The 26,132-nt window shown below is 44.1% G+C and overlaps 1 protein-coding gene across 1 annotated transcript; it reads right to left on the bottom strand.

The window, feature by feature from the left end:
• Positions 1–5,703: 5,703 nt before the first annotated feature.
• Positions 5,704–25,798, bottom strand: ACADL (acyl-CoA dehydrogenase long chain). Its single transcript, XM_084264498.1, has 11 exons — positions 25,655–25,798; positions 23,501–23,662; positions 18,215–18,352; positions 17,618–17,782; positions 16,622–16,688; positions 15,128–15,292; positions 14,484–14,585; positions 13,168–13,281; positions 10,806–10,933; positions 8,189–8,275; positions 5,704–6,393 (listed from the first exon to the last, which is right to left on the bottom strand). The coding sequence occupies exons 1-11, from the start codon at positions 25,729–25,731 to the stop codon at positions 6,300–6,302; spliced, it is 1,299 nt and encodes a 432-aa protein (XP_084120624.1). The 5' UTR covers positions 25,732–25,798; the 3' UTR covers positions 5,704–6,299.
• Between the last annotated feature and the right edge of the window lie 334 nt (positions 25,799–26,132).

Genomic DNA, 26,132 nt, shown 5'->3' with positions numbered 1-26,132 from the left:
CTCAGCAACTTTCAATGCACAGATCCCATAAGGGGTCAATGATTCTGAGGCTGCTGCACAAGGATCTTAAAAAAAAAAAAAAAAAAAAAAAAAGCAAACTCTCTGTCTGAAGCTTTAGCTTGACTGTAACTACAAGTTTTATGCTCACGGTTCAAGCTTTTAAGGTAGATGTGGAAAACTAAACAGTTGAGAAGTACCAGTTAATATTTTCTCCTTAAAGCCCAAAACTTGGGGAAAAACAGAGCCACATATTCCATTGCTGCCTTAACACTCACCATGTGCTTTATTCACCTTTTATTGCTCCATGTGTGCTTAAACCATGAGGTTTTAATCTCTGAACATCTACCCAGCATCATGGCTTTGCGTCTTTTCACTCTTCTAGGAGCTGGCAGGCACATGAATTTTTAAATCCAAAGAATCATGGATTCACACACCTATTCCTCCCCACCCCCCCCAGCATATGGCAAATTTTGCATGGGTAAAGCATAAGGGGAGGGGAGAACTGAAGCCCACACTATCTGTGGGGTTACTGTGAACTCACATGAGTTAGATCTGTCTCTGGGAACAATTAAGAAGCTCTCTCAGAAGAACACTGTCAGCTTGATACCAATGTACACTAAGCAATGCCTTTGTATCTGTTCCAACCTTACCATCTACCTTCCTTAGCCCATGAGGTATAACAGTCAGAGATTGCTACTCCTGAAAGCCAGGAGATGTCCACGCGCAGTAGAGCTGTTGCTCAAGCAAACAAGGAGTTCAGAGATGTGCATCTCATGCCTGCATGAAGATGGAAGCTACTCAAAAAACTACCAGCAAAACAATTTTCAGAGTACAGTATTTCAGCTTGATCATATTTCCTCAAATACTACATACCCTTCTGGTGCAGTCTCCAATTTCCTAAACTGTGATGAATACCATTAGCAAATTATTTTAAGAGTTTTTGGGGGGCTTGGGGGATTTTTTTCCTACTCTTTTCCTTAAAAGAGAAGAAATCAAAGTCTCCTCAAACAGAACCATAAACATTAAACTAAAGAGCACTGACTAGTTAAGAGTTCCTGACAGTACACACTTAATTTATAGCTAAAAGAAAAAAATTAAGGAAAAAAATTTAATAGAGAAATTGCTCAATTAACTCCTTATCCAGCAATTTGCAAACTTCATGCAATGTTTCTGCCCTGAAGAGAGTCACGTGAGACATTCTCATCCATTCTCCAGTCCTTGGCAGTTCTCCAAGAAGTTCACACAACACACAGAATCATTGGTATAACAGCAAAATAAACTATCAGCTGCAAAAAAGTTGAAAACAAATTTTGGTGCAAGTATTTGGCTCAATGAAAACTGTGCAAATTTTGACACATTCTATTTCATTTTGGCAGCAAGCAGTAAAAATAATTTCACTCCACTCTTATTGGAAGTGAGTTTCCAGTCAAACCTATTATCTTCAGGGTTGGGGAGGCAGGGAAGGCAGTGCAGAGAGGGGGAAGACAAGTACTGCAACACAGTCTTCAGGAAGAGTCTGTATTTTCCTTCTGGGAAAAGCTTTTCTGTCCTAGGTAAACCATTTCAAGGATTTTTTCCACTGTGTACTACTTGAGGTTTCAAAACGAGAACAGCTGAAATGCTACTAAACTGGCAAACAGTTTGCTTTTCATCTGTTGAATACACACTCACTTGAAAGACTAAAAAGTATTGTAAAAAAGAAAAGCTGACGTAAAATAAGCACCAGGGAAGGGAAGAAACAAGTACCAGACATGCACAGCACAGCAACTGATGTTTAAAGTAACTTTATGCTTATCCTCCCGTAACACCTTAATTACCCAGGGAGGATATAGCCAGGAATTGCAGTTTATCACAGCCCGGGTGCTCCCCAGACCCACACCCTGCTCCCTTCTCTCACTGCAGCTATGGATCCCTAATCACTTCTGCTCTTCTACCACTCCTGGGCTACCTCTGCTTACTTCTCAGTCCTTACTCGAGGTTTCCATGTTATACCCACCCCTACCAGGCTAACCTCAATGGAATTTGTCTAAATCCTGAAACTAGCATCCCCATCTTCAAAATTAGCAGCACTCTATTTAAAGAAAAAAAAGAACCCCAATACAAATCAACAAAACCTAACCACAAACCAGCTTGTATACAGGGCGGCATTCCCTTCCCAGCTTTTGTTTATAGTCCTTTCACTTTTTGACTCTTCCCCTTCCTTGCATAACACTATCACTTTTGTTATACAACACTGCAGACAATGTTTTGGGGGAGTTTTGCTTGGAGGGGGAGGATTGTTTTGGGTTTACCATTTTTGTTTGTTCGCCTTTCTCAACCCTAACACCTGAAACTTCCTTGTTAATAATGAGATTCCTGGACACCAGAAGGAGATTTTTTTTTTTTTTTTTACACATTTGCTTTTTGTGTGGCTTTCAAACTCGGGGGCCTATTTTGCCTACAAATGAGCACAGCTCAGTTGTGCTTCCAATTTATTCATAGATTAACAGCGTCTCAGATAAACAAACTCCCAGTGTTTATCCCCTTGTCTAGAAGGCATTTCAAAAGCGAAGTCACTGGCAGCAGATGGAACCTGATCAAACACCCAAAATTAAGCTCAACGATAATGTTCAAAAACACCATGTTTCAAACTGACAAGAGGTGCTTCAAGGTGCTTTCAAGAGAAAACCTGCCGAAGGGATGGCAGCTACGCGAGCAAGCTTGATCTGCCTACAACCCAACTGGCAAAACCTGGTTTCCTACAGCTTTGTGATGTTTGCCCTGTAATCCCCAGCTCCTCTTGGACAGCCTTCCTGATAATCGCTGGACAAAAATAAAGCAGTGCTCTGGCAGACGGGCACTACTGTGGCACTGCTGGGACCAGGAGCAGGTAGGAGCTGACTGGCTGGCTTCTCCAAGCCCTGCCTGGCGGGAGGCATCCACTTGGGTATACTTTACCTACCTCTCCCAATTTTCACAAAATTTTCAGAACCATAATAGTTTCTAGGATTAGAGAGAACAACAGCTCAAAAGCATAATCTGCATTTCCTCACAGAACAGTTAGCAGCAATGACCACTAAAGAGATTCTGGTCCCATTTGGTATGTCCTGGTTAGCAGTATGAAAGAAAAAGGAAAGAAGTCCATGTTTAACACACCTGGGACTAGGCTTTCAGGGATTTTTTTTTTTAAAAGGGCTCAGTAGATAGCTTTTGTTTTCAGTTCAAAAACAGCCCAGTAACTCATGACGAGTATTTAAGCATTTTAGTATTTTGTTCTATTAATAGATTGGAAAAAAAACCCAACCAAACAGGATTATGTGGGGAGTCTCAGCTTTCAGCAGCACTCACTATGCCGGCAGTACTATATAGATAAAACTGCAGACTCTGATGTTTTGCACTCCCAGGAAGATACAAGCACAAAAATCTTCCTCTTATGAAAAAAAACCAAAACCCCCACCACACAACAAAACAACAAAAAAACCCCAAAAAAACACAAGCACACCTAAAAAGGATCTCTCTTTGAACAGTAAGAGAACTCCATTTAAGATAGACCACTCAGTTTTAATCATAAAAAACATCAAAAAGGACACTCTTCAAGTGGAATTCATTACTATTAATTTACGATAAAATCCACAACTCATTAAAATCTATGAACAGGGCTGGTTTTCTCCTTGTTCTTAACCGCTTCGCAGCAGAGAATTGCGCATTTCAAGTTTATTACCATGCCATCAACTAATTCCTCTTCAGTAGAATATCATATATTTGTACCTTAACATCCAAAGTTGTTTTTAACACACGCTAAAATTAAACATTTTTCGTAGCACAGGACAGGTGCCTCTGTAAGTAGGCTGAACATATGTCTCTAATATAAATATTTGTAATACTTCTTTTAGATCAGATGCAAGGCCCGCATCGGCATTTCAGTTATCCTTTTGAATCTCAGTCTTTGAAGGGTGCCATAAAAACCCGGCCTCAAACAAGACCCGTTCGGGCTCTCAGACGCTAATTAAGATAACTGGAATTCAAACTCCCCAAAACATTTACAGAATTTCACAACGCGGACCAATAAGGAGAGTCCCGAGGCACAGAGGCGAGCTGAGTTAGTTACCAGCACTATAACTATGCTTTATCCAGTTTATTTTTAGTATTCCCTTTTTATTTCCTTTTTGTACTTAACTGAGTATCTACCCTTTGAGAAACAGCGGGCTTTAGTAATTCAGGTATTTTTTGTTTCCTTTTTTTTTTTTTTGGTTACTTTGCTTCCCATTGCTGAAGGGGTATCAAGTACCCAAATCACTGCTACGTTTTGGGCATTTTATTTTCAGCATTTTGCAAACAGGGACCCGATGCATAAAGTCGATTAAAAGCCTTGCTCAAGACCGCATGTAAAAACCTAAACGAAGGCTGAGGGGTGCACCTGGGACCGGGCTGCGGGCTAGAGCTTTACTATGTGCTTTATCTGAAGAATTCGGCCTTATGAGCGAGCGGTCCGTAGTTACAGCTCGGTCAGGGTCGCTGGAATCCGCGGCGACCGGATCAGCGCGATTCTCAGAGGTAAGTTTTGACCCGGGAATGAAATAAAAACAGGAGTCGCGCATGCAGAGGCGGGCTAAAGCTTTCCACCCGCTTACCGACCCCAAACTAGAACTAAAATAAAACCCGCAAGGCAGCACGCAACGCTCTGCTCACAACTCACTCCGCTGCTGCTGGGAAGCCAGCGATACCACGCACCCCGCGCCCGCAGATCGCTCGGCGCCCCCGAGCAAGGCGGGACAAGGGCAGAGGAAGGCGAGAACCCCCACGGGAGATACACGGACACATAGGGGGAGGCGGCGCGGCCCTGCCACCGCCTCCCGCTGCGCCACCGCCCCCCGCCCTCGGCCGCCCCCCGCCCCTTCCAGAGCCCGGGTCCCGCCCCCGCCATCCCGGCCCCGCCCTCACCCCGGACCGTTACCCCCCCGCCCCGCCCCCACCCCTGTCCCCTCCTCGCGCATGCGCGCCAGCGCCGGACGGCGCCACCGCCGCGGGAGCTAACCGCCGCCCGGCCCGCGTTTCTCTCCCCCTCGCCGCGCCTCAGCGCGACGCTATCCGCCGCCGCGCAGCCGCGGCCGGCCGGCAGCTTCGCCGCCTGCGCCCCGGCTACCCCGCGAAACCCCAAGCTTGCCTCCGCCCGCCAGCTTCTCCACAGCGGCGCTGCCGCCTCCAGCCTACGCGGCTCGTCGCACGGCGCAGCTCCCACTGCCGCTGTTGAAGAGTCCGCGCCCAGCTAAAGCGCAGCTCGGCGGGAGGGCGGGGCCTCCCCGCGCAGGGCGGGGCGGAGCCTGAGCTGCTCAGGGGAAGAGCGCGGCCAATCCGCCGCGCCCGGAGGCGGGGCTCGGCCTCGGGACAGACGACCCCCATTGGCCGGGCGCCTGAGGCGGGGACGACCCTCCCGCCGCGCGCGCCCGCCCGCCTCCGTCGGGTGCGGCGGGAGCAGAACGGTGGCGCGCGACAGGCGTCCTCTCTCTCTCCTCACGCCAGGGCCGGGGCGCTGAGGGGGCGGCTGACCCCAACGCATTAATTATTAACCAAACCCCAATAATTAAGGAAAATAATCATTACAAAAAATTAGTTGAAAATGTTCACACACATCACCTTCGCATCCTCGACACCCTGAGGTGAACACGGGTGGTCAGGCAGCCACCCGGTTCCCCCCGAGGGGCTCTGAAGTAACACAGCTAGCCATGAGATCACATAGAAATGTTTATTATATTTATTTGAACAAAGTAATGAAAATAAGGCACAGTGGGTTACATGTAAACACGGAGGTCAGCTGTACTTTCCCCCTCCATCAACAGCAGGCAGCCACTGGGCAGTGAGCGGGTGCATAGCAATGGCAGCAAAAGTTTCAAGTTCTGCTTTGACATGGTGATAACTTGTCAGGGGGACATAACTCAGAGCTGTGCTAACAGTTAACTTTTAACCATGTGGCTCCTATGGAGAAGAAAGTTGATTCTAAAGAGCAAAGATTGGCTTCAACATAATGACGGGATCAAGCCTGAAAGACTGAGCTTACCCATCTAGAGTTCCAGACACAAAATTGCCTTTTGCTGCCAGAATTTCTGGAACCCAGAGAATTATACTCTGCGATATTTAGAGTTCACTAAGTATTAGATACTTTGCATACGATCATACTGTCGTTATTAACACTTTAAATAGTCTCACTTCCTTGAAAGAATATGATACACCATTTATTTTACTTACATTCTGATGTCTGATTTTATGCCAATTGTTAACATAAAAGGATTCTGGAAGGCTCTCCAAAGTAGTAAGCCTCTCCCCTACTTGTCACTGACAATGTCTCTAGCGATAAGTTCTTTCATTATTTCGTTGGTACCACCATAGATTGGTTGAACACGGGCATCTACAAAAGCTCTGAGGGGAAAAAACAAACAAACAAAAACAACGAATAGTTAAAAATGCCTTCTCAGAATGGACATAAAATCAAGAGAAAAATATATCAAGTTTTATCTTTAAAGATATCTCTTTCCAAAGTCTGCTATTCCCATTTTTTTAAAGAGGCTTCGAGTACTTAAACGCTCTCACCTTTCCAAGGTACTGTGCCGAACTATGAATTTGATCAGTACCGCTCCTCTGTTTTATTGGGGTTTTTTTTTTGTTGTTGTTTACATTGTGAAGTCTTCACTATCCCCCCCAATTAACTAAAGCTCTGTAAAGTCAGACTCCTACCACTTCCCTCCCAGAAAAATACTCTTGTTCCCACCTATCCTCATGTCACCCGAACATTAACTCAGGTCCGGACATCAAAGCCCCCTTCACCCACCACACATCCTGCAGAACAACACGCCTGCATGAACTGCAAGACCCAGGTGCCTCACTGTTGTGCAAAAAACAACTCCTGCAGAGCCAAACTGATAGTTATCGCACTAATTTGCTCTAATGCCTTGGCCTGTCTGATCCTGTCAAGAGGACTGCTAACGGTGCTGTCAGTACTTTCTTTGAGGTGGGACTAAAACACCTTGGGAGGAGAAGAGAGTGCCAACTGGTTTCACATCAGCTGGCTACAGCCTTCTACTGACATGGGCTCCAGCTTCATTTGGGCCAGAAGCCGAGAAGCTGCATGCAGCCAAACCATTTCCATCCTCACGCTGGAACCAGCCCCACTACATGCACAGCTGGTGACAGCACACAGGACGATGACAGCGCAATTTTTCCATCTTAATTCTGCTTTGTTATACAGAGAGCAGCCCAGGGGCAATGCAGCATTCTCTGGAAACACGCATGTTGCTGAACCACAGGGATAATAAAACCCTCTATGGACAACTGCTGCAGGCACAGATAAGCAGGGGTTCGAGGGCACCCTGAAAAGGGCTTGCTGGCCTTCCTATGGAGTAAGATAGAACACTCCCAACTTTCGCTCATTAAAACACACGTAAGAGGAAGTTGATTTAAAGCAACATTACATACTCTTAATGTATTTTAAACACACTCATTTAAAGAGTTAGTTTAAATTATCTGCGTACAATTGCACAGAACTCCTGGTTTTGCTCTTTGTATACCAGATTACTCCCTTGTTAAAATAAAAACAGCACCAAACACTCTACCAAGTGTGACAAATGGCACACACACAAAGGAAATGTCTTCACAGGTAATAGACAAGGAACATACATATATAAACTACATACCTGTCCCTAAGCCCATAAAGTAAACAAAAGTTGGGCATGGCAAATTCTTCTTTCTACATATAAATCTTAGCTTTTTCATTTCAAAAAGGTGTAAAAAGCTCAATGTAGCCAGTCACCCACTTAAGCAATTCGCTGCTTTGTGGTATTACACAAGATTTAGGCTGGCCAACATGTTTTCTGTCCTTCATACATACACATTTAGTATCAGATAAAAACATTGAAACTCACTCCCCCGTTTTTATCTTTACATCACATCTCTGGTTTTTCAATTAACTTTTTCTTCTAGAAAAGCAACTTCTGTTTTAAAAAGTTAATTGCTCGACAGCTTATTAATTATGTGGAGAATCCAAACAAAGCCGTCCTGCAGACATCTGTACTGTAGATTGCCTTTCAATAAAGGCAATGAGAAAAGGAATGGTAAATCAGTACTAACACAAAACAACTGACAAGCAGACATAAAGGCAGTGCCTCATTTCACATTGTAGGTAATCTTTCATCATTCAAGTCTGAAATGTTACACTTACTTTGCAATTGGATACTCCCACATGTACCCCCATCCTCCATGCAGTTGCACACACTGAGTAGCTATGCTGTTTTGGAGATCAGAAGACCTTAAATGGACAAAAAGAAATTTGTTTTCAGAAGGGTGTTATGCCGTGAAACATTACTCAAGATACGAATACGTTAGTAAGAAAGAAATTATCACCAAACCAATTTTAAGTGCTAGCCATTAAAATACTTTATATTTTGAGGGATGCTATTCCTCCTTTATGATTAGTAAGAAAGAAACATTGCTCAATTTAATGATTTGTTCACCTTGCACTTTCCAAGCTTTTGGAGAAGGAAAGCTGTCGAAATAGTCAAGCTTGTTTACCTTCCTGACAAACTGAGAGATTTCTCTTATAAAGCAAATAGATATCCACTTTTTTCTTACCAAACCCCTCAGATTTGTCAAAAATTAACACCAGCAGAGGCTTCATTCACAGAATCACAAGGTTGGAAAAGACCTTAAGGTCATTGAGTCCAACTGTTTCTGTCCTATGCTAAACCATATCCCTAAGTACTCATCTACACTTTTTTTAAACACTCCCAGGGTTGGTGACTCAACCACCTCCCTGGGCAGCCTGTTCCAGGCCATGACAACTCTTTCAGTGAAAAATTTTTTTTCTAATAGCTAATCTGACCCTGCCCTGGCGCAGCTCAGTGCCATTTCCCTTTGTCCTCTCCTGCTACTTCACCGAAGAGACCATCGCCCACCTCTCTACAACCTCCCTTCAGGTAGTTGTAAGTGGTGATAAGATCTCCCCTCAGCCTCCTCTTCTCCAGGCTAAACACCCCCAGCTCCCTCAGCTGCTCCTCATAAGATTTGCCCTCCAGCCCCTTCCCCAGCCTGGTTGCCCTTCTCTGGACTTGCTCAAGGACCTCAATGTCCTTCTTACGGTGAGGAACCCAGAACTCCTACCACTCCCCCTAACAAGACACAAGGATGCTCCATGCTCCATCACCTGGGGATAATTTATTTTCCTCAGACTTTATAGTTTTCAACTCTTAAAAAACCACTATTAATTCTTAAAAATGATTGTTGACTGCAAAATATGGATTTCACTGCAAAATAAGATTTTAAAATGCACTCTAAGCTCAATCTGAAGTTGAAAGGCATGAAAAAAAAAAGTGAAGAAAATGACAACTCAATTGCTTCTCATGGAAGAGTCTTTCTCTCCAAACCATCACCTCACCCAGTTCAATCCTCACAGTTTTTTATACCAGCTTGAAGTCTGAAGCAGTGCGATACTGCAACTGTCTTTCCTAAATATATTTTCTAATTAGTTTAGGTATGTAATATGACCTGTCACCACAAAAGAATACCTACAGCCCTTTCATGAGATATTAGAGAAACGCACAAGCTGTTTTAAAATCCTTCAAAACTCCAACTCAAGTAACAGACTATACAAAGGGTTTGAGGCAAAATTAACTGGAGGCGGCCTCCTGAAACATTAGGGAATAAAGCAATTCTACATTCAAGCATTTTCTAGATCATCTAAGCTGGTTTTATGGGTGGGAGTCACAAGGACTCTGTCACGGAAATGGGAAAGCCACAACAAATTGGTGCGCTAAACAGTCGGGAAGGTGGGGGAGTTTCAAATGCTTCACTTTGGGAAAATTTATTGAGGAAGTAAATCTACATAGCTTTGCTGGCACTAGTTGTTTCCTCCTCCTCAAAACTGAATGCCTCTGCTTTTGTACCTGGTACTTCTAGGCAATCAGTGCCAGGAATAGCACTCAATCAAAATCCTGCCTTTCACTGCAAATATTCTCTCTGGATTCCCTTAGCATTCTCAGCTCATTTCTTCTGTACTTATTTTTAAAAGTCTAGAATCTGTAAACTTGTGCATCTGCTATAAAATCATTTGCATGTCTGATGCGCTTTCTTCTCTCTCATCCGTGCAAGTAAAATAAAGTTATACAAATCCATGTGCCACTATCTCACCTGGTTTTCTCTGGTTAAACCTAACAGATAACACCACTGAGTACAGGGAGAGGGGGGAGTAGGAGTTCTGGCTGATAAAGGAAAGCACTGTTTAGTCTCACAGCAATAGCTGTAGCCTACTATTTCTTCCCCAAACCAAATAGCTTCAAAAGTGCGCTGGGCCAAACAGCTATTGCTAAATAACATTAACTAAAAAGTAAGCGAGATTCAAATGAAACAGTACTTAAAAAAAAAAAACCAAAATACACAAAGCAAAACAAAACCCACAACCCAACACATCCCATTAAAAACCAAAGAAGCCAGCCAACAACTTGCTACAGTAAAGTGTAAATGTTTGCCTAAATTACCACTGAGTACTCACTTTCACTTGAGGCTAAAGGTGAGTCCTGATCTTGTTACTAGCAGAAGGCTATTTTAAAAGCAGGCTACTATTCTGAAATTGATCTGTTTAACCAACACTGGTTTTCAATGTAACTCAGATTTCTTGACCACACCATTCAGGTCAAAGCTTGTGGTCTCTGTTACAAGCTGACAATGTTCTTAATAATCAGACAGTAATTTTAACTTTTCATTAGATCTGAACAGTTTTTTTATCATTTAGACTCCTGTCAAGATCATGCAAATAACACTTCCAAATTCCTGGAACCACATACCAATACTTTGCCATCGAAGCTGTAGAGGAATCCAGACGTTTATCTGCATGCAGCTGCAAACAGTTGTCCAGAAAAGCTCGTCCGACACAAATTTGCGTTTTCATTTCTGCCAACTTGTGCTGTACAGTCTTATTTTGGAAGTGGATAGAGGCGGCAGAGGAAAGAAAAAAGCAGAAATACAAGTTTAAAGTGCAATTTCCAGTAGAAAACAAAACACTTTCTAAAAGGATTTCTGTTTGAAATCACTGTTTCAAACAACAGCGGCTCAGTACACCAGAAGGCGGCTCACTTTCCATATGACTATGTCCTTATCAATCTTAAGAAGAACACAGTAGTAATTCTAAGACCAACTCAAAACCTGACCTTAATAGAAAAAACCCCAGGAGCCTGAACACAAATTCCTAGAGATAGCAGCAGTGTAGGAGGTACCGGGTGATCTGTCACTCGCTGCTCCCTCTTGTGGGGGGGAACGTCCTCTCACCCTGCAGACCCACTGATACATGTCCCCAAGAACATATATTCATCACCCACTGAATGCCTTTTTTCCTCCCATACACTTGCAGTTCCTAATAGTTTAAGCCATACGCAAAGATATGCAAGCATAGTCAAAGGAAATTTTAGACTATCAGAAAGTTTTTCAACCCTGATTTCTGTCACATGGGAAAAGACTTTCTAGACAGAAGAGGTTAAAAAAAAATTTTATATATATATATAAATCCACTGCTATGGTTATGTAAATCCAGGCCAGGCCAGGATTCAACCATCATCCTGTGATTCTGGTAGGGAGAGGATAAAAGCAGCATCCAGAAACAAAAGGATTTTTCCCTAGTATCAGTTCTAAAACCGTGCAATTTAAAAAAACTTGTTTCCCTTAGCAATAAATATAATCAACCAGTCTACTATTACAAAGAAAATACTTGATTTCGTACACTGTGCACAACTAAACGAATCAGACAAGGCAGAACTCTATGTAGAAAGGATTTTTGATAACATGCACATTCTAGCCAACAGCAACAACAACAAAAGATAGAGAAGAGGTATGCAAACATTGATTATTTTGGGGAAAATGAATATACTTTATTAAGTTTATTGGCCACCTGATGGTTGGCAGAGGGCTAGCCTAGCCTAAAAAAAAATCCCAGAGATTATTCTGGAGGTGTCAGCACAGTGAACTGATACAATTAGGAAGAATCCCTTACCTTAACCTTTAAAAAAAAGGTAAAATATATTTCTTTTGTGGCAAAGCTGCACATACAAAATGTCATCTGCAACTGAAGATTTCTGAACGTCAACTTTTTAAGAACAGATGAAGCTCATAATTTCCTAAAAGATATCCAACATTACGGCCTCTAAGGCATGCAATTCTGCTGATATTCACAGCAAAAGATTTGGCAAAGCAAACTTTTAGACTTAGAAATGGATTTTTGTTTTTAATTATTTCAGAAGTTTATTAATAAAAATATAGGTGTCCAGCATCCTCTAAGCCATGAGCCACCTCTATAAACCAAACAGGAGCTTGGTCTGCTTTAGCCCCAACAGCTAATGTGGCTTTCAGGAAAATTGCAGCGTCGCACTACTGTGGGAAGCAACATCTGGTTTGTGACTGCAATGAAAGAGCACAGGCATACACAATTAACTACAACTGTCGGGAGCAAGGTATGCTCATAGACAATGACCCAACAGCCTTACACGCAGTCACCTAAATATGCTGCTAGCTGAGGAATCTCATTATGATGCCCATAAAGCTGAATATAAACACCTCCACAAGCGTTCTGGCAGCAAGGTTACTGCCTGGGAGCCCCCGGCAGCATCTTCAGCCTCAAAGTTCGTTTTCCTGCAGTGCATGACATGCAGAGGAAGGCAGTACCTGCCTTCAGAATCACAGAATTGTAGGGGTTGGAAGGGACCTCGAGAGATCATCGGGTCAAACCCCCCTGCCAAAGCAGTCTCGCTCTGCTGCAGCCCGCAGGATCCCAGGCAGACACAGAAACACACACAGGCTGAACAGACCCTGCGATAAGGAGCTCTGACACTAAAATGCAAGCCTAACAGCAAGAAGGCAATTGCTCTTAGTCAGCAGCAAAGAGGCACTAGAGTTGCTGCCTGCGTATTTCACCTCCAAAAGTAGCACGGCTGGGAGGTACCCCAACTGAAAAATACAAACATTAAAGCTTCTGTGGTGGTGTGTTTCTTCTTTTTTCAAACTTGAACAACAGGCATGGAGGCAAACAGCCACAGTCCAACAGCGCAACCTGGGCCAATAGTCCTTTGAAAACAGCCCAGTGATTTTCATTTGCTCAGAGACAGATGAAAAGGAAATGCTTGCTGGAATCTCTATAGAGTCATATGAGTTGAAACTCACCTGCAAGTGTGCAATTGTCTTCCCAAAAGCTTTTCTTTGCTTCACGTAATTCCTTGTTTCTTCAAACATGAATTCACAACCGGCAAGAGCCATATCAGCAATTAGAAGCCTTTCCTTTTGTAACACAAATCACAGAATCCAGTTGAGTTAGTCCTACGTTTCTCTATATCAGGCACACAACTGGGACACAGGTGTTTGGTGTTGCTCATTAAGGGAGGGGGGCAGAAGTCACCAAGTATCAAACCAGACACCCTGCATTACTGAAATTACTAAGCAGGGCAAATGCCTTGCTGCCTGAAGGTCACTTTCAAGTCTTTTCTAGGGTAACGTTCTATCATAACAAATCCAAAATTGCTACAACTCAACCACAGGTGTCTCACTGACTAAAATTAGTCACATCAAATTCTGTTTCAGTTACTGTTTTTCACTGATCAGTTTAAACAACTGTATTTAATGATTTCAAAAGGACACCTCTAGAAAAAACAAGCTCCACAAAATCCCCGGCTGTTCTTTGCTTCCTCATAACATGTTGAAAAGTAGCAAGCAAGTACAGCCCAATTACTTCTAGCACCTCTGAAATAGCTGCTGCATCACATTGAACCTGTTCAGGAGTGCATCTATTTCTTTAAAGCAGTAACAGATCCCCTTTGATCAGCCTTTGTATTTACTCACTGTATAAAATTAAGTATTGATCCCTACCAGACAAGGCAAATACAAAGTCACAGTTTTAACAAAGCATGGTCACGCTCTGAATAACCACATTGTCTCTTTGTCCTCCCAAGTAATTCTAAAACTTTGTAAACTAAGTCATAAGCTTATTTCTACCAGCAAGGCATTTTGGCAACTGAAAAATTTCTTTACTTATATGCGCAAGTTCCTTGTATCTTTAACATGCTTCTACTAGTAAAAGAGCTAAAACAGCAGCACTTGCTTATGTCTTTAAAGAGAATGCCAAATGCATGAGAGACCTCTGAGTTACATTTACAGCCAAGCAAAGTTCCATGCTCTAAGAATATACAAGAAAACTGCAGTATGCTCCTTTAAAAACACTACCCTCAAGTTCTTCAATAGCTGGGTTGTTAAGAGATCTGGCTTTGAGCTGGTGGGATATCAACATTTTTACCAATGCCTAAAGAACTGCACTTTTAGGAACTGTGTACTTCAGTTAAGCAACACCACCAACACAGTGTTGCCTACAGAACTCCAAGATGGCTCCCCAAAGTACACATCACCTTCAAACTTAGGCAGGGTCTTGCAATGGCAAAAATTGTCACGGTATTCTTCCTATGAACAGCAAACACTCACGTTCCTCTTACCTGAGGGAGCTCTGCCATCAGATAATAGAAGCCTTTGTTCTCTTTTCCAAGCAAGGCACTGGCTGGCAACCGCACATCTTCAAAGAACAGCTCTGCTGTGTCCTAGGAGAATTTTAAATGCAACGGTTTACAGCTCACATTCTTACCTCTTCATTCCACTTCTTTTGGCCCGTTTTTTTTTCTTGCTGCTGTACACTTTGATGTGATAGAATCATTTAGGTCGGAAGGGTCCTCCAGATGTCAAACTAATTTATCTCCTACTCAAAGCAGCTTGAGCAAAGCAAGCAGCTGAGGACCTTCTCTAGTTATGCTTCCTGACGATGAAGGTGTCATATCCTCCCTGGGCCCGTTTTTCTGGATACAGCCAACTACTAGGCAGCCAAAGACACCAATAAAATCCTGTCCTTTCAGGCTTCTTCAGAGTGAAAAAATCCAGCTTCCTCTGCCTCTCCTTAGACATCACGCACTTCAGAATTCCATGAGCAAACTCAGCATACATACTTTACACATATATTGCTCATGCTCTAAAGCCTTAGGAACTAGAATAGCACCACAGTTCTGTTTTATATTTATTTAGCTAATGCCAGGCATTAGGTGGGCTTAGACTTCCTCCAAGTCTATTACTAGGAGTTGTATGAACTCACTTGAGCTTTCAGGCCAATTTTATTCAGCTTGCGTCCCTTGATGAAACCTTTTGTTCCATTTTCCACCAGAAAAAGGCTGATCCCGTGGGCAGGAGATCGGGCCTCCCGGTTTGTAACTGCAACCACGATCACCACATCGCTCATCCAGCCATTAGTGATGAACACCTGTAAAAAGATGCAACTTGTAGTAACCTCAGTGGATAGAAGTTAGAAGAGCTTAACAAGCAGCAGAAGAAAAATTGCTTTGATGCTTTCACAGGTGAACTGAAACACAAGGTTTAAGCGTCCAGAAGAATTTTAAGCTCTAAGCTTTCTGAATAAAGTGTTTTGGAACAAAGTTGCTTAAAGTAGAAATTAGTTTTAGAGCTATTGTGTGGGTCAGAGTGTGAAGTTAAAAAATGTACAGATGTTTCTTTTGACCCATGATAAGAAAGAAATAGTGCCAAACAGAGAAGCAAACAGAGACATTCTCTTTTCTAGAAATTAATTTAAACACGGTGAAATACACAATGGCTTCTTGTCACAACTGTTACTATAACCCTGTAGTATGACTCAGGAGCCTTGCCAAAATGACCCACCCTAACTCCAGCACAAGAAATGAGCTATCTGTCCTGCTCGGCTTCAACTGTGCAGCATAAGCAACTACCCTCTCAAATGCCTGTACTTGAATGCATATTTGCTTCTGTACATTCCCATTACTTGAAATTCTGCTAAGGCCAGAGGTTTCCACCAGTACCATGTTGCCAGAAGTCTCTATCAGAACCATGTTATCAGAAGCACAACAAAAAGGGGGGAGAAAGAAAATGAAGACATTTCATAGCTTTCAACTCCCTCCTCCCCACACTTTGAACACTATTTCTGCCTTCTTGTTTTGTTTATTATGACAACGAAAAAAGAGGTTAATGCTGCCAGCTTTGCAACAGCTTAACAACATGCACCAAGCACCTGATGCAATTGGGCTTTTTCCTCCTAACATGACCAGCAGACTCCTGAATAAAGATTGTATTGTGGCAACACAGGTTTTTACTGAAGCCAAAGAAGATTTCACAATGGCAGTGCATATATATACACACACACACATATATATATATACACACACATATATATACACACACATACTCACTGTTGTTCAACCTCAGTACTAAAAAACATCCCCAATCCTACTTATACTACCCCCCTCACCCTCCCCCAACACAATCACCACATTTCCATCCTACTTTAAGGGGAAAGAGGCCTTTGTATAGGATTATTTAAAGCTACAAAAAGAAAATACTCAAGCCCTTCCATAAATTAGCCCATAAGTTACCAGCAACAGAAATATCTCAAATCCTACAGAAACAGTAACTTGGGTAAAAAAACCCCACATCTTCATACACAAAAAAATAACCCAATGTGAAAGGACTGAGAGAGGATATTAACAGTGGTGTACAGCCTTCTCTGTCTAAATGCATTCAGTTCTTACAGCCCACAAGCAGTATATGTCTGTTTGCTTACCTTACTCCCATTAAGAATCCAGTCACTTCCATCCTTCTTTGCATATGTTCGTACTCCCTGCAAGTCACTAAAATGAAATTCAAAAGGTGCTTCAAGAAACCATTCCAGAAGCTGCAGTTTGTACCTTGAATTCTACCCAGTACAAAATGAGGTAGATTTTATACTGTTCAGGCACAGGCCCAATGAATCACATACAAGGACAGTGAAACGCTGAAATAGTTTAGAGGGATATGGGTACCACAAGCACCCTATGGAAAGGGATTATAAATCTATGTAATTTTACAAGAGCATGAGGCCCATTTTAACCTATCTGCTTGTGCAAGGTGGTGTAATACAACACAACATTGGGTCAGCATTCCCTTATGCAAATACTCCTTACATGAGAAAGGCCACACAAAACCACATCCTTTAAGCAGGCTTAACCCTGATGAGGAGGCTCTGTAGAATGCCACTGGCAATATCTACTATTTGTAGAAGCATGACAGCAACAGGTTTTGCTCTTCACCTGTCCCTCTGTTTTGAAAACCAGCCAGATTAGCTTGTGCCTACTGCAAACACGTGCTGTCTGCCCTTCAACAGTGACAGGTAAGGAGGGACATTTCTCTGCTTGAAAGGATCCAGAGGAATGAAAATAAAGTGAGCTAACAGTGAAGTCAAGACCTCTTTATGAAGTATATAACTTTCCCTATGTTTCATATTAGAAGTATGTTCCCATGACAAACAAATTAGCAACTATAAACACGGACTACAAATAGAAAGCATATTTGCCCACAGCAGCACAATAGTGAAAAGGATTCCGAGCAAGTATCTTGAAAGCGACAAAGCTGGAATAAAGTAATTAAGTAACAGCTGTTTTTGAGGTACTGCCTAATCTAGGATACTCTCCAGTCACTAAGATGACCATATAACCAGGAGATTGATATGAAAATTTTTTTCACCCAGTACATTGATGTGCTGCCTACTGCTTTAAACCCATTGTGCTAGTGTTTAGCTTACCTGCCAGCCCCAGGTTCTGTCATGGCAATAGCTCCAATACATTTGCCTGCCACCATTTCAGGGATAAAGCGTTTAATCTGTTCTTCAGAGCCATAGTTTGCAATGTAGGGCATGACGATATCTGAATGAAGGCTGAATCCTGGTCCAGTACAATTAACGTACATCCTTGGGTGGGGGGAGAAGGAAACAAAAGTTCAAAGCAAGTACTAAAACGATTTAAACACCAAACTTTACACAGTTACAACAGACCCAACAATGAAGAAATCCCCACCACACAGAAGTCTCGGACAATCCGAGCTTGTAGCACTCGCACTGTTATTTACAGAATGCAGGCAGATGACAGTCCAACCTACCAAACTAAAAATGCTCCACTCCAAGCCACAAAGTCCTAGAACAGTGGAGCACAATGCTACTTGTTACTTAATCACCTGGAACACTAACAGGGGGAATTTGCAGATGGCTAAATTATCATTTCCACAAGACAGACAGCACCACTTTCTGTAAGCAAAAGTGCTCCACAATGAGGACACCTTATGGAAAAACTTGCAGTCTTTTGACAATGTCACCAAAATTCTTCCTGAAGCATTTAGTACTTACTGCTCCTCCCAGACCACAGCTGAAGAGAGAATATCTGCTCCAATGCCTCCATGTTTCTCAGCAATGGCAACACCCAGCAAACCCTGCTGTCCAGCCTTTTCCCAGAGCTCCCTGCTCACCTGGCCATCCTTCTCCCACCTGCAAAACAAACATGAGTGATACACATTAAATCCCCCACACCCTGTTTGTCATAGCTGCTGCTTCACACTAGAACACCCACAGCCAGGTTTCACTGCACAGGAAGAGACTTTCAAATCCCACCAACATGCAGGGTACAGAGACAGCTGTATAACACAGCTAAGTAGTAGTAGCTTAGTAATAGGTTTTCTTTTCAAGTTCACAGACGCTGCTGGCTTTACAAGTGCACCAACTGCATAATAAGTCTGAACTTCTGCTTTCGCCATATATCCTGACATCTCATAAGCCTTGCTATGAAAGGAACTGCTGCCTATTGGTCCAAGTATCAGGCTGCTGTTTAGGAAATTTAGCCACAACCATGTGCAGAATTACAGGCCAGTTTTTATCTTTCTGATGTGTCATTTTTCCCACATACAAAACGAGTAGGACACATCAGCATCTTTCATGAAATAGTTCAACTCTACCAGTGAGAACCACTGTATATGAACTAAGCACTAACACACTTAAGTCACTTCTATCTAGAGATCGGTCCCTGTGCACTTACTACAAGTCAGGACTGCATCTTGCTAAATTACTGCTTTAAGGTGGTTTCAAGTTTGTAAATAGATGTTTGAGGCTTATCTGCTCACAGTTTGCAAACTTTAGCACCACAGGAATCACTTATTCCTGGAAAAACAATACCTCTATGTAGTTTGCCAATGCAGTAGCAAGTTGGATGGCCATTAACGGCACAGCTTTCTTATATGTCTTTTTTTAAAGAAACCTACTATTTTAAAATTATACAATAGATAAATTATGTCAGATACACTCCTCTGACACACCTGTGTGCAGCAGAGCTGCACCATCACACTTTATCCACAGTTAATCAAGTATCTTACCCCACATATTTAAGCTTACTCCCAGAGTTCTTGCTCCTACTCTGGAACCCAAACAAACCTCTCTCCCAATGATCTTTGCACTTTCAGGGCCATTTCTGTCTCTCTTTCACCCATCACTGGAACTGGCTGCCCACAGACATTGTGAAAGACCCATCCTGGGGGTGTTTAGGGCCAGATTGGATGAAGCTCTGGGAAACCTGGTCTAGTAAGGGTGTCCCCAGCCACGAAGGGAGTTGGAACTAAATGATCTTTGAGGTCCCTTCCAATCCAAAGCATTCTATGATCATCAAAGCTTCTCCTCACAATAATCACTGATGCCACATTTGAATTTTCCTGTCAGCCCAGACAGGAAGTGAAGTCTGGGCTGAAGTCTCCTTGTTTACTTGAAAGGTGTGAGAATGGGATGGTTCATAGGTCGCTGAAGTGATAAAAGAACACAAGCCCAACTTATTCCAGTCTCTCAAGGAAGTCGTTGTGTCAGCAAGCTAGCAAACAGTATCTCCAGTAACCTCAAGCAGAGCCAGTACCTGTTCACAATCCTGCACTAGAAGATACTCTAACAAAAGATGAGGGAAAACATGTGTTTTTGTGGACAGAACACGATTTTATACTGGAAAAGCTTACCACTTCGAGGTCACGGTTTGAGGATAAAATAATACTTGGAAACAGCCCTGATGTAAGATGTTTTCACTGCCTCCTGCTGCTCATTTCTGCCCCAGAGCCACAACACTCCACCCACTCAAATGTGTTTGCAAGTACACACTGTGAGCTGCATCAAGAAACTCATCTAGCAGAGTGATTTAAGAATAAGCCCTTCACTGCTCCCCAGTGTTTAAACAGGAATGTTTTTCCCGTGAAGTAAAAATTGCTTAAGACAGTACTGCAGCTTAATGCTTTCTGTTCAAAAACATCTTCTGAGTTCATTTATTTCCTTTCCCGAATATTGCATAGAGCTAAAACAAGGGTGAAAACCACCTTGCAGAGCTCTAGTTCAATGAAGTACAACACTTCTACTCTGTGCAGATGACCACACGTATTTCCACAGAAGTACAAAAAAAAAATATTTAAACAAAGATATTTTGTGCAAGTTTCTCAGTAATACATAATCCTGCTTACCATCCTACATGTACCGTAATTACAACATCTACTGCAATGGAACCTAGACACATCATCGCTTTTCTGGATGACCACAGCACAGCTGAGTGGGAACAGAGCTGTCTCCCTACCTCCACCCCCAAGACGTTGGTGTCAGAGTTAATATGTACAAGCAGGCACAGATTCGCTGCAACTCTGCAAGACCGCATTTGTCTGCTCTTGGGCCTGAGACAAAGACACCTGATTGCCTAAACTGGAGCTCAAATAATTATCATATGTAGAAAAGAATAATCACACATAATTTTCAAAGTCAGGTTTAATTAATTTGAAAGTATTTAATTAATTTGGAGTACTGCAATTGCTGGTTACAAACTATATGTGCGTGACAGGCTGGGTAGGAGAGGAGGTGGGGTAGCCCTGTATGTCAGAGAATGTTTTGACTGCCTGGAGCTGGAGTATGATGATGAAAGGGTTGAGTGCCTCTGGGTAAAGATCAGAGGAAAACGAAATCAGGGAGATACAGTGATGGGAGTCTACTATAGACCACCTGATCAGGAGGAGGAAGCTGATGAGTTGTTTTTTAAACAACTGGGAGAAGTCTCACGATCACCAGCCCTCGGCCTTACTGGGGACTTCAATTTACCGGATGTCTCCTGGAGGTACAATACAGCAGGGAGGAAGCAGTCTAGCAGACTCCTGGAGTGTTTGGAAGACAAGTTCCTGACCCAGCTGGTGAATGAACCCACCAGGGAAGGTGCCCTGCTGGACTTGTTGTTTGTAAACAGAGAAGGCCTAGTGGAGGATGTGAAGGTTGGAGGACACCTGGGGCATAGTGATCATGAGTTGATAGAATTCTTAGTACTGGGAGAAGAAAGGGAAACACCAGAACAAGCACCTTAGACTTCCCTAGGGCTGACTTTGGTCTGTTCAGGAAGCTGCTCAATAAGATTCCATGAGAGGCAGCCCTTGAGGGCAGAGGAGCCCAAGAAGGTTGGTTGCTCCTCAAGAAGGAAATCTTGGCAGCACAAGAACAGACTGTCCCAGTCTGTCGGAAAAGGAGTTGGCGAGGAAGGAAGTCAGCTTGGCTGAGTAGAGAGATCCAGGAAGATCTTCGGGAAAAGAGGGAAAAATATGACCTTTGGAAGAAGGGGCAGGTGTCTTAGGCTGACTATAGGTATTTAGTGAGATCATGTAGGGAGAGTCAGAAGGGCTAAAGCTGAACTGGAACTCGGACTGGCCAGTTCTGTAAAAGATAATAAAAAGTCCTTCTATAGGTACATTAACAGTAAGAGGAGGATCAAGGAGAATCTCCAGCCCTTATTGGATACTGAAGGAACATTAGTGACAAGGGATAAGGACAAGGCTGAGGTCCTTAATTCCTTCTTTACCTCAGTTTATAATAGTAAGGATGGTTATTCCCTGAGTATTCATCCTCATGATCTGGCTGACAGAGAGGGGAGGAATAGCAAAATTCCCATGGTTAAGGAGAAAATGATTAGCAACCTACTTGGCCAGTTAGATACTAACAAGTCAATGGGACCAGATGGGATTCACCCAAGGGTGCTGGGAGAGCTGGCAGATGTGCTAGCCAAACCCCCTTCCATCATCTACCAGAAATCCTGGCAGACTGGGGAAGTTCCACTCTACTGGAGGCTGGCAGATGTGACACTCATATATAAGAAGGGCCGGAAGGAGAATCCAGGGAACTACAGGCCTGTCAGCCTGACCTCAGTCCTGGGGAAGATCATGGAGAGGGTCATCTTGGGAACTATCATGCAGCACATGCATGATGGCCAGGGGATCAGGCCTAGTCAACATGGGTTTACAAAAGGTAGATCCTGTCAAACTAACCTGATCACCTCCTATGACAAGGTGACCCGCTTACTGGACAAGGGGAAGGCTGTGGGTGTGCTCTACCTGGACTTCAGTAAAGCCTTTGACACTGTTTCTCACAGCATTCTGACTGAGAAACTGGCTGCCACTGGCCTGACAGGTGGACCCTCAGCTGGGTTAAAAACTGGCTGGATGGACAGGCCCAAAGGGTGGTGGTGAATGGAACCAAATCCAGCTGGAGGCCGGTCACAAGTGGCGTCCCCCAGGGCTCGGTCCTGGGTCCAGTCTTGTTCAACATCTTTATCAGTGACCTCGATGAAGGGATTGAATGCTCCCCCAGTAAGTTTGCAGATGACACTAAACTAGGAGGAAGTGTTGATCTGCCTGAGGGTAGGGAGGCTCTTCAGAGGGATCTGAACAGACTGGACCGATGGGCTGAGACCGACGGGATGAAGTTTAACATGGCCAAATGTAGAGTGCTGCACATGGGACATAACAACCCCATGCAAGACTACAGGCTTGGGGGACACTGGCTGGAGAGCTGTCAGGAAGAGAAGGACCTGGGGGTGTTGGTGGACTGCAGGCTGAATATGAGCCAGCAGTGTGCCCGGGCGGCCAAGAAGGCCAATGGCATCTTGGCTTGTATCAAAAACAATGTGGCCAGTAGGTCTAGGGAGGTGATTGTGCCCCTGTACTCGGCATTGGTGAGGCCACACCTTGAGTACTGTGTGCAGTTCTGTGCTCCCCACCATAAGAAGGACATTCAGGTCCTTGAGCAAGTGCAGAGAAGGGCAACCAGGCTGGGGAAGGGGCTGGAGGCGAAATCATATGAGGAACAGCTGAGGGAGCTGGGGCTGTTTAGCCTGGAGAAGAGGAGGCTGAGGGGAGACCTTATCACCACCTACAACTATCTGAAGGGAGGTTGTAGAGAGGTGGGCGATGGTCTCTTCAGCCAGGTGACAGAAGATAGGACAAGGGGAAATGGCATGAAGCTGTGCCAGGGCAGGTTTAGATTGCATATTAGAAAAAAAATTTTTACTGAAAGAGTTGTCAGGGCCTGGAACAGGCTGCCCAGGGAGGTGGTTGAGTCACCATCCCTGGATGTGTTCAAAAAATGGGTAGATGAGGTACTTAGGGATATGGTTTAGCATAGGATGGGAATGGTTGGACTCGATGATCTTCAAAGGTCTCTTCCAACCTTGTGATTCTGTGAAATTGAAAGCTTTGAAATTAAAACAAATATTCTGCTTATCCTGTCATACTAAGAGTGACACTCCAAAGAGCATTTTGGGGCAAAATGAGTATTACTTGACAAAGCAGAGTGTTTTAAGAGGTATCTTACTGTGCATGAAAAGGCAGCACTTCTTCCTGAAAGAACTTCCTGGCGCTCTCCCTGAAGATATCGTGATCAGATGTGAAGATCCTCCGAGTGCCTATATCAACCAAGCTTTTAGCAGAAGATGGTTCTGGGCGCTTTGTGCCACTCTGTTCAGTCTGCAGAGGACTAAAAAAATACAAACAATAGCATCTGTTAGGACACAGGTATCTCCAGCTTTTAAAAGGATGTACAGGAAGGCTGTTAAAACAGTTCATGTCCCAAGCCTAGCACACTGTTGGGCCCAAAGGATACCCACGATAAATATAAACAAAGACCCAAAATGTAATATGTGTTGTACATCACTGGTGTCTGGAGGAGACCAAGCAAGACTGATTTGACACTTCAAATAAAATAGTAACAACCTGTACATAGGTATAAAAATGAAGTTTCTGTTCATTAGAGACTCTAAAAATCATCATTGCCTTCTCCTCCCACCACACAACCTCCAAAATGAAATTCAGCTCAATTTAAACTCTGTAGGAGTAACTTTATGAACAAGGGCACTTCTGTGTGAGTTTTATTCATTCTGCACATGCCTCCAGAAGCCCTGATATCGCAAATCCGTAACACTGAAAATTCACACGCTCAAAATACAAGCAGGCACAATGTGGATTTGCACGCTCTGAGGGCTGTATTATACTCTGCATCATTACATATACCTGCATAGCCCTAACCTTGAATGAAACACTTACTATTTCCTTCCAAATTGCAGTACTTCTGTTGTATAGAAGGCTAACCCTCCCACAGCTCTGATAATAGCTTAGGTAAAAATAAAAAGCTCCCTTAACAAAAAAATAAATACCGAAACAGCATTAGATGTCAGGCATTGAAACAATAAGGAATCTATAATTAAAAAACAAGGGAGAGTTCAAAACTTTTGTGGGGACTTAGAATGGCTAGGATGACTCTACTTCCACGCTGAAATGAAAAGCCACTTCTTATATTTGCACGTAGGGCTCTTTAACTTGTTTTTATCTTATTACTGCAAAACATCAGAAGTTCCAAACACAGAGCTCAGCTGTATTAAGTGAAGGAAGCATTCTCTGTTCTCCTCAAACTGTTTTGCCCACCTCTCCTCAGCCCCACAGAGCTTAGCTGAGTCTCCGTAACAGAGTAAAGAAGCATAGACAATGGTCTTTATTTACTGCCACATGAAGTTATCACACTCCCCTTTGGAGCAAAGGATTAACACCACCACCACCCCCACCACCCCCGAAACACAAAACAGGCTTCCCGTGCTAGGCACACAGCGACTCTCCCGAAAGCCCCACCTGATTTTTCAGCCTGTTTAAGATGACACTGAGCCTTACTCAAGACACTGGTGTGCTTAATTGTGGCCCACACCCCACAAGTCAGTCGGGGAAGGGCCAGGCTGCTCCTTCATGCCAACCATGGCCCCAAAGCTGTATATATGTATTTGTTTACATATAAAGTGCCTATCACTGTATTAATCACTAAGGTTACAATCACTAGGTTGGAAAAGACCTTTGAGATCTTTGAGTCCAACCGTATCCATCCTCTACTAAACCATACCCCTGAGCACCTCATCTACCCACCTGTTAAATACACCGAGGGTCGGTGACTCAAGCCCCTCCCTGACAACACAACTCGTAGGACCAAGGAGGCATGAGCAGGCTCCGACCTTCCTGCCCCCTGAAACCCCCTTCCCACTGCCACGGGGCCGATGGGTGACCGGGTGCCCCGGCAAGGACGCGCCCGGCCCGTCACCTGATGCGCGGGCCCAAGGGTACACGGGAACTGGAGCAAAGGTCGGCTCCGTCACGAGAACAGGCCGGGGCTCCCCCGGACCCCCGCTACCTTCTGTAACGGGGGCACAGGCGTACGGGCACACCCCTGTGCGCGGCACACACCCACGATGTACGCCAGTATAGACACATACACACACGTACGTGCAGCACACACACGCACACACTCTCACGGAGACAAACACATCTCCTCTACTCGCCTAAGCGAACCCCCACTCGCGGAGCGCCATGGGGAAGCACCCGGACACAGGCGCCCCGGTACCTCACACCCTGTCCAGCTCACACCCCACCTTCTCGACCCCCACTCTCACCAACGATGTCCGCCAACGTGGGCCCCATATACCCCACTAACCTAGCCTCAGCGGAGAAAGACCGTGGCCCCGCAGCCCGTAACAAGCCGCGCAAGCGGAGCAGCCGCGCCATCGCCATCTTGTGCCGCGGCGGGACAGGGCGGGCCGGGGCGGCACCGCCGATAAAACCCGCGGCAGGCGGAGGGGCCTTCACTTCGTCACGGCGGCGTAACGCGAGGTCAGCGGGTTAGCCATGGCTGGTTGGCTGTTTGTTTGTGGTTATCTATTTGTTTCCGGGTCGGGCGGGTGCAGCCTCTGGGTTCCGTCCGCGCTGCCCTTTGGGGCGGGTGGAAGTCTGTGGCTGGAGCCTCTCGCAACGCACATCTCTTGCAGGTGTCCCGCTCCCGCCTTTCCTGCGTATTCCTTCTGATACGCTTCGGCTTGCAGGAAGATTATGATGAAGCACCTGCATTACGACTGTATTCTGACATAGCTGTGAGATCGCGTTACAGCAGGGAGTGGCACACCCAGGGAGGGTGA

This window comes from Gallinula chloropus (assembly GCF_964237585.1).
Source record: "Gallinula chloropus genome assembly, chromosome: 5".
NCBI lineage: Eukaryota > Metazoa > Chordata > Aves > Gruiformes > Rallidae > Gallinula > Gallinula chloropus.
The sequence above is the reverse complement of the archived record's forward strand: the minus strand, read 5'-3'. Positions and strand labels throughout refer to the sequence as shown.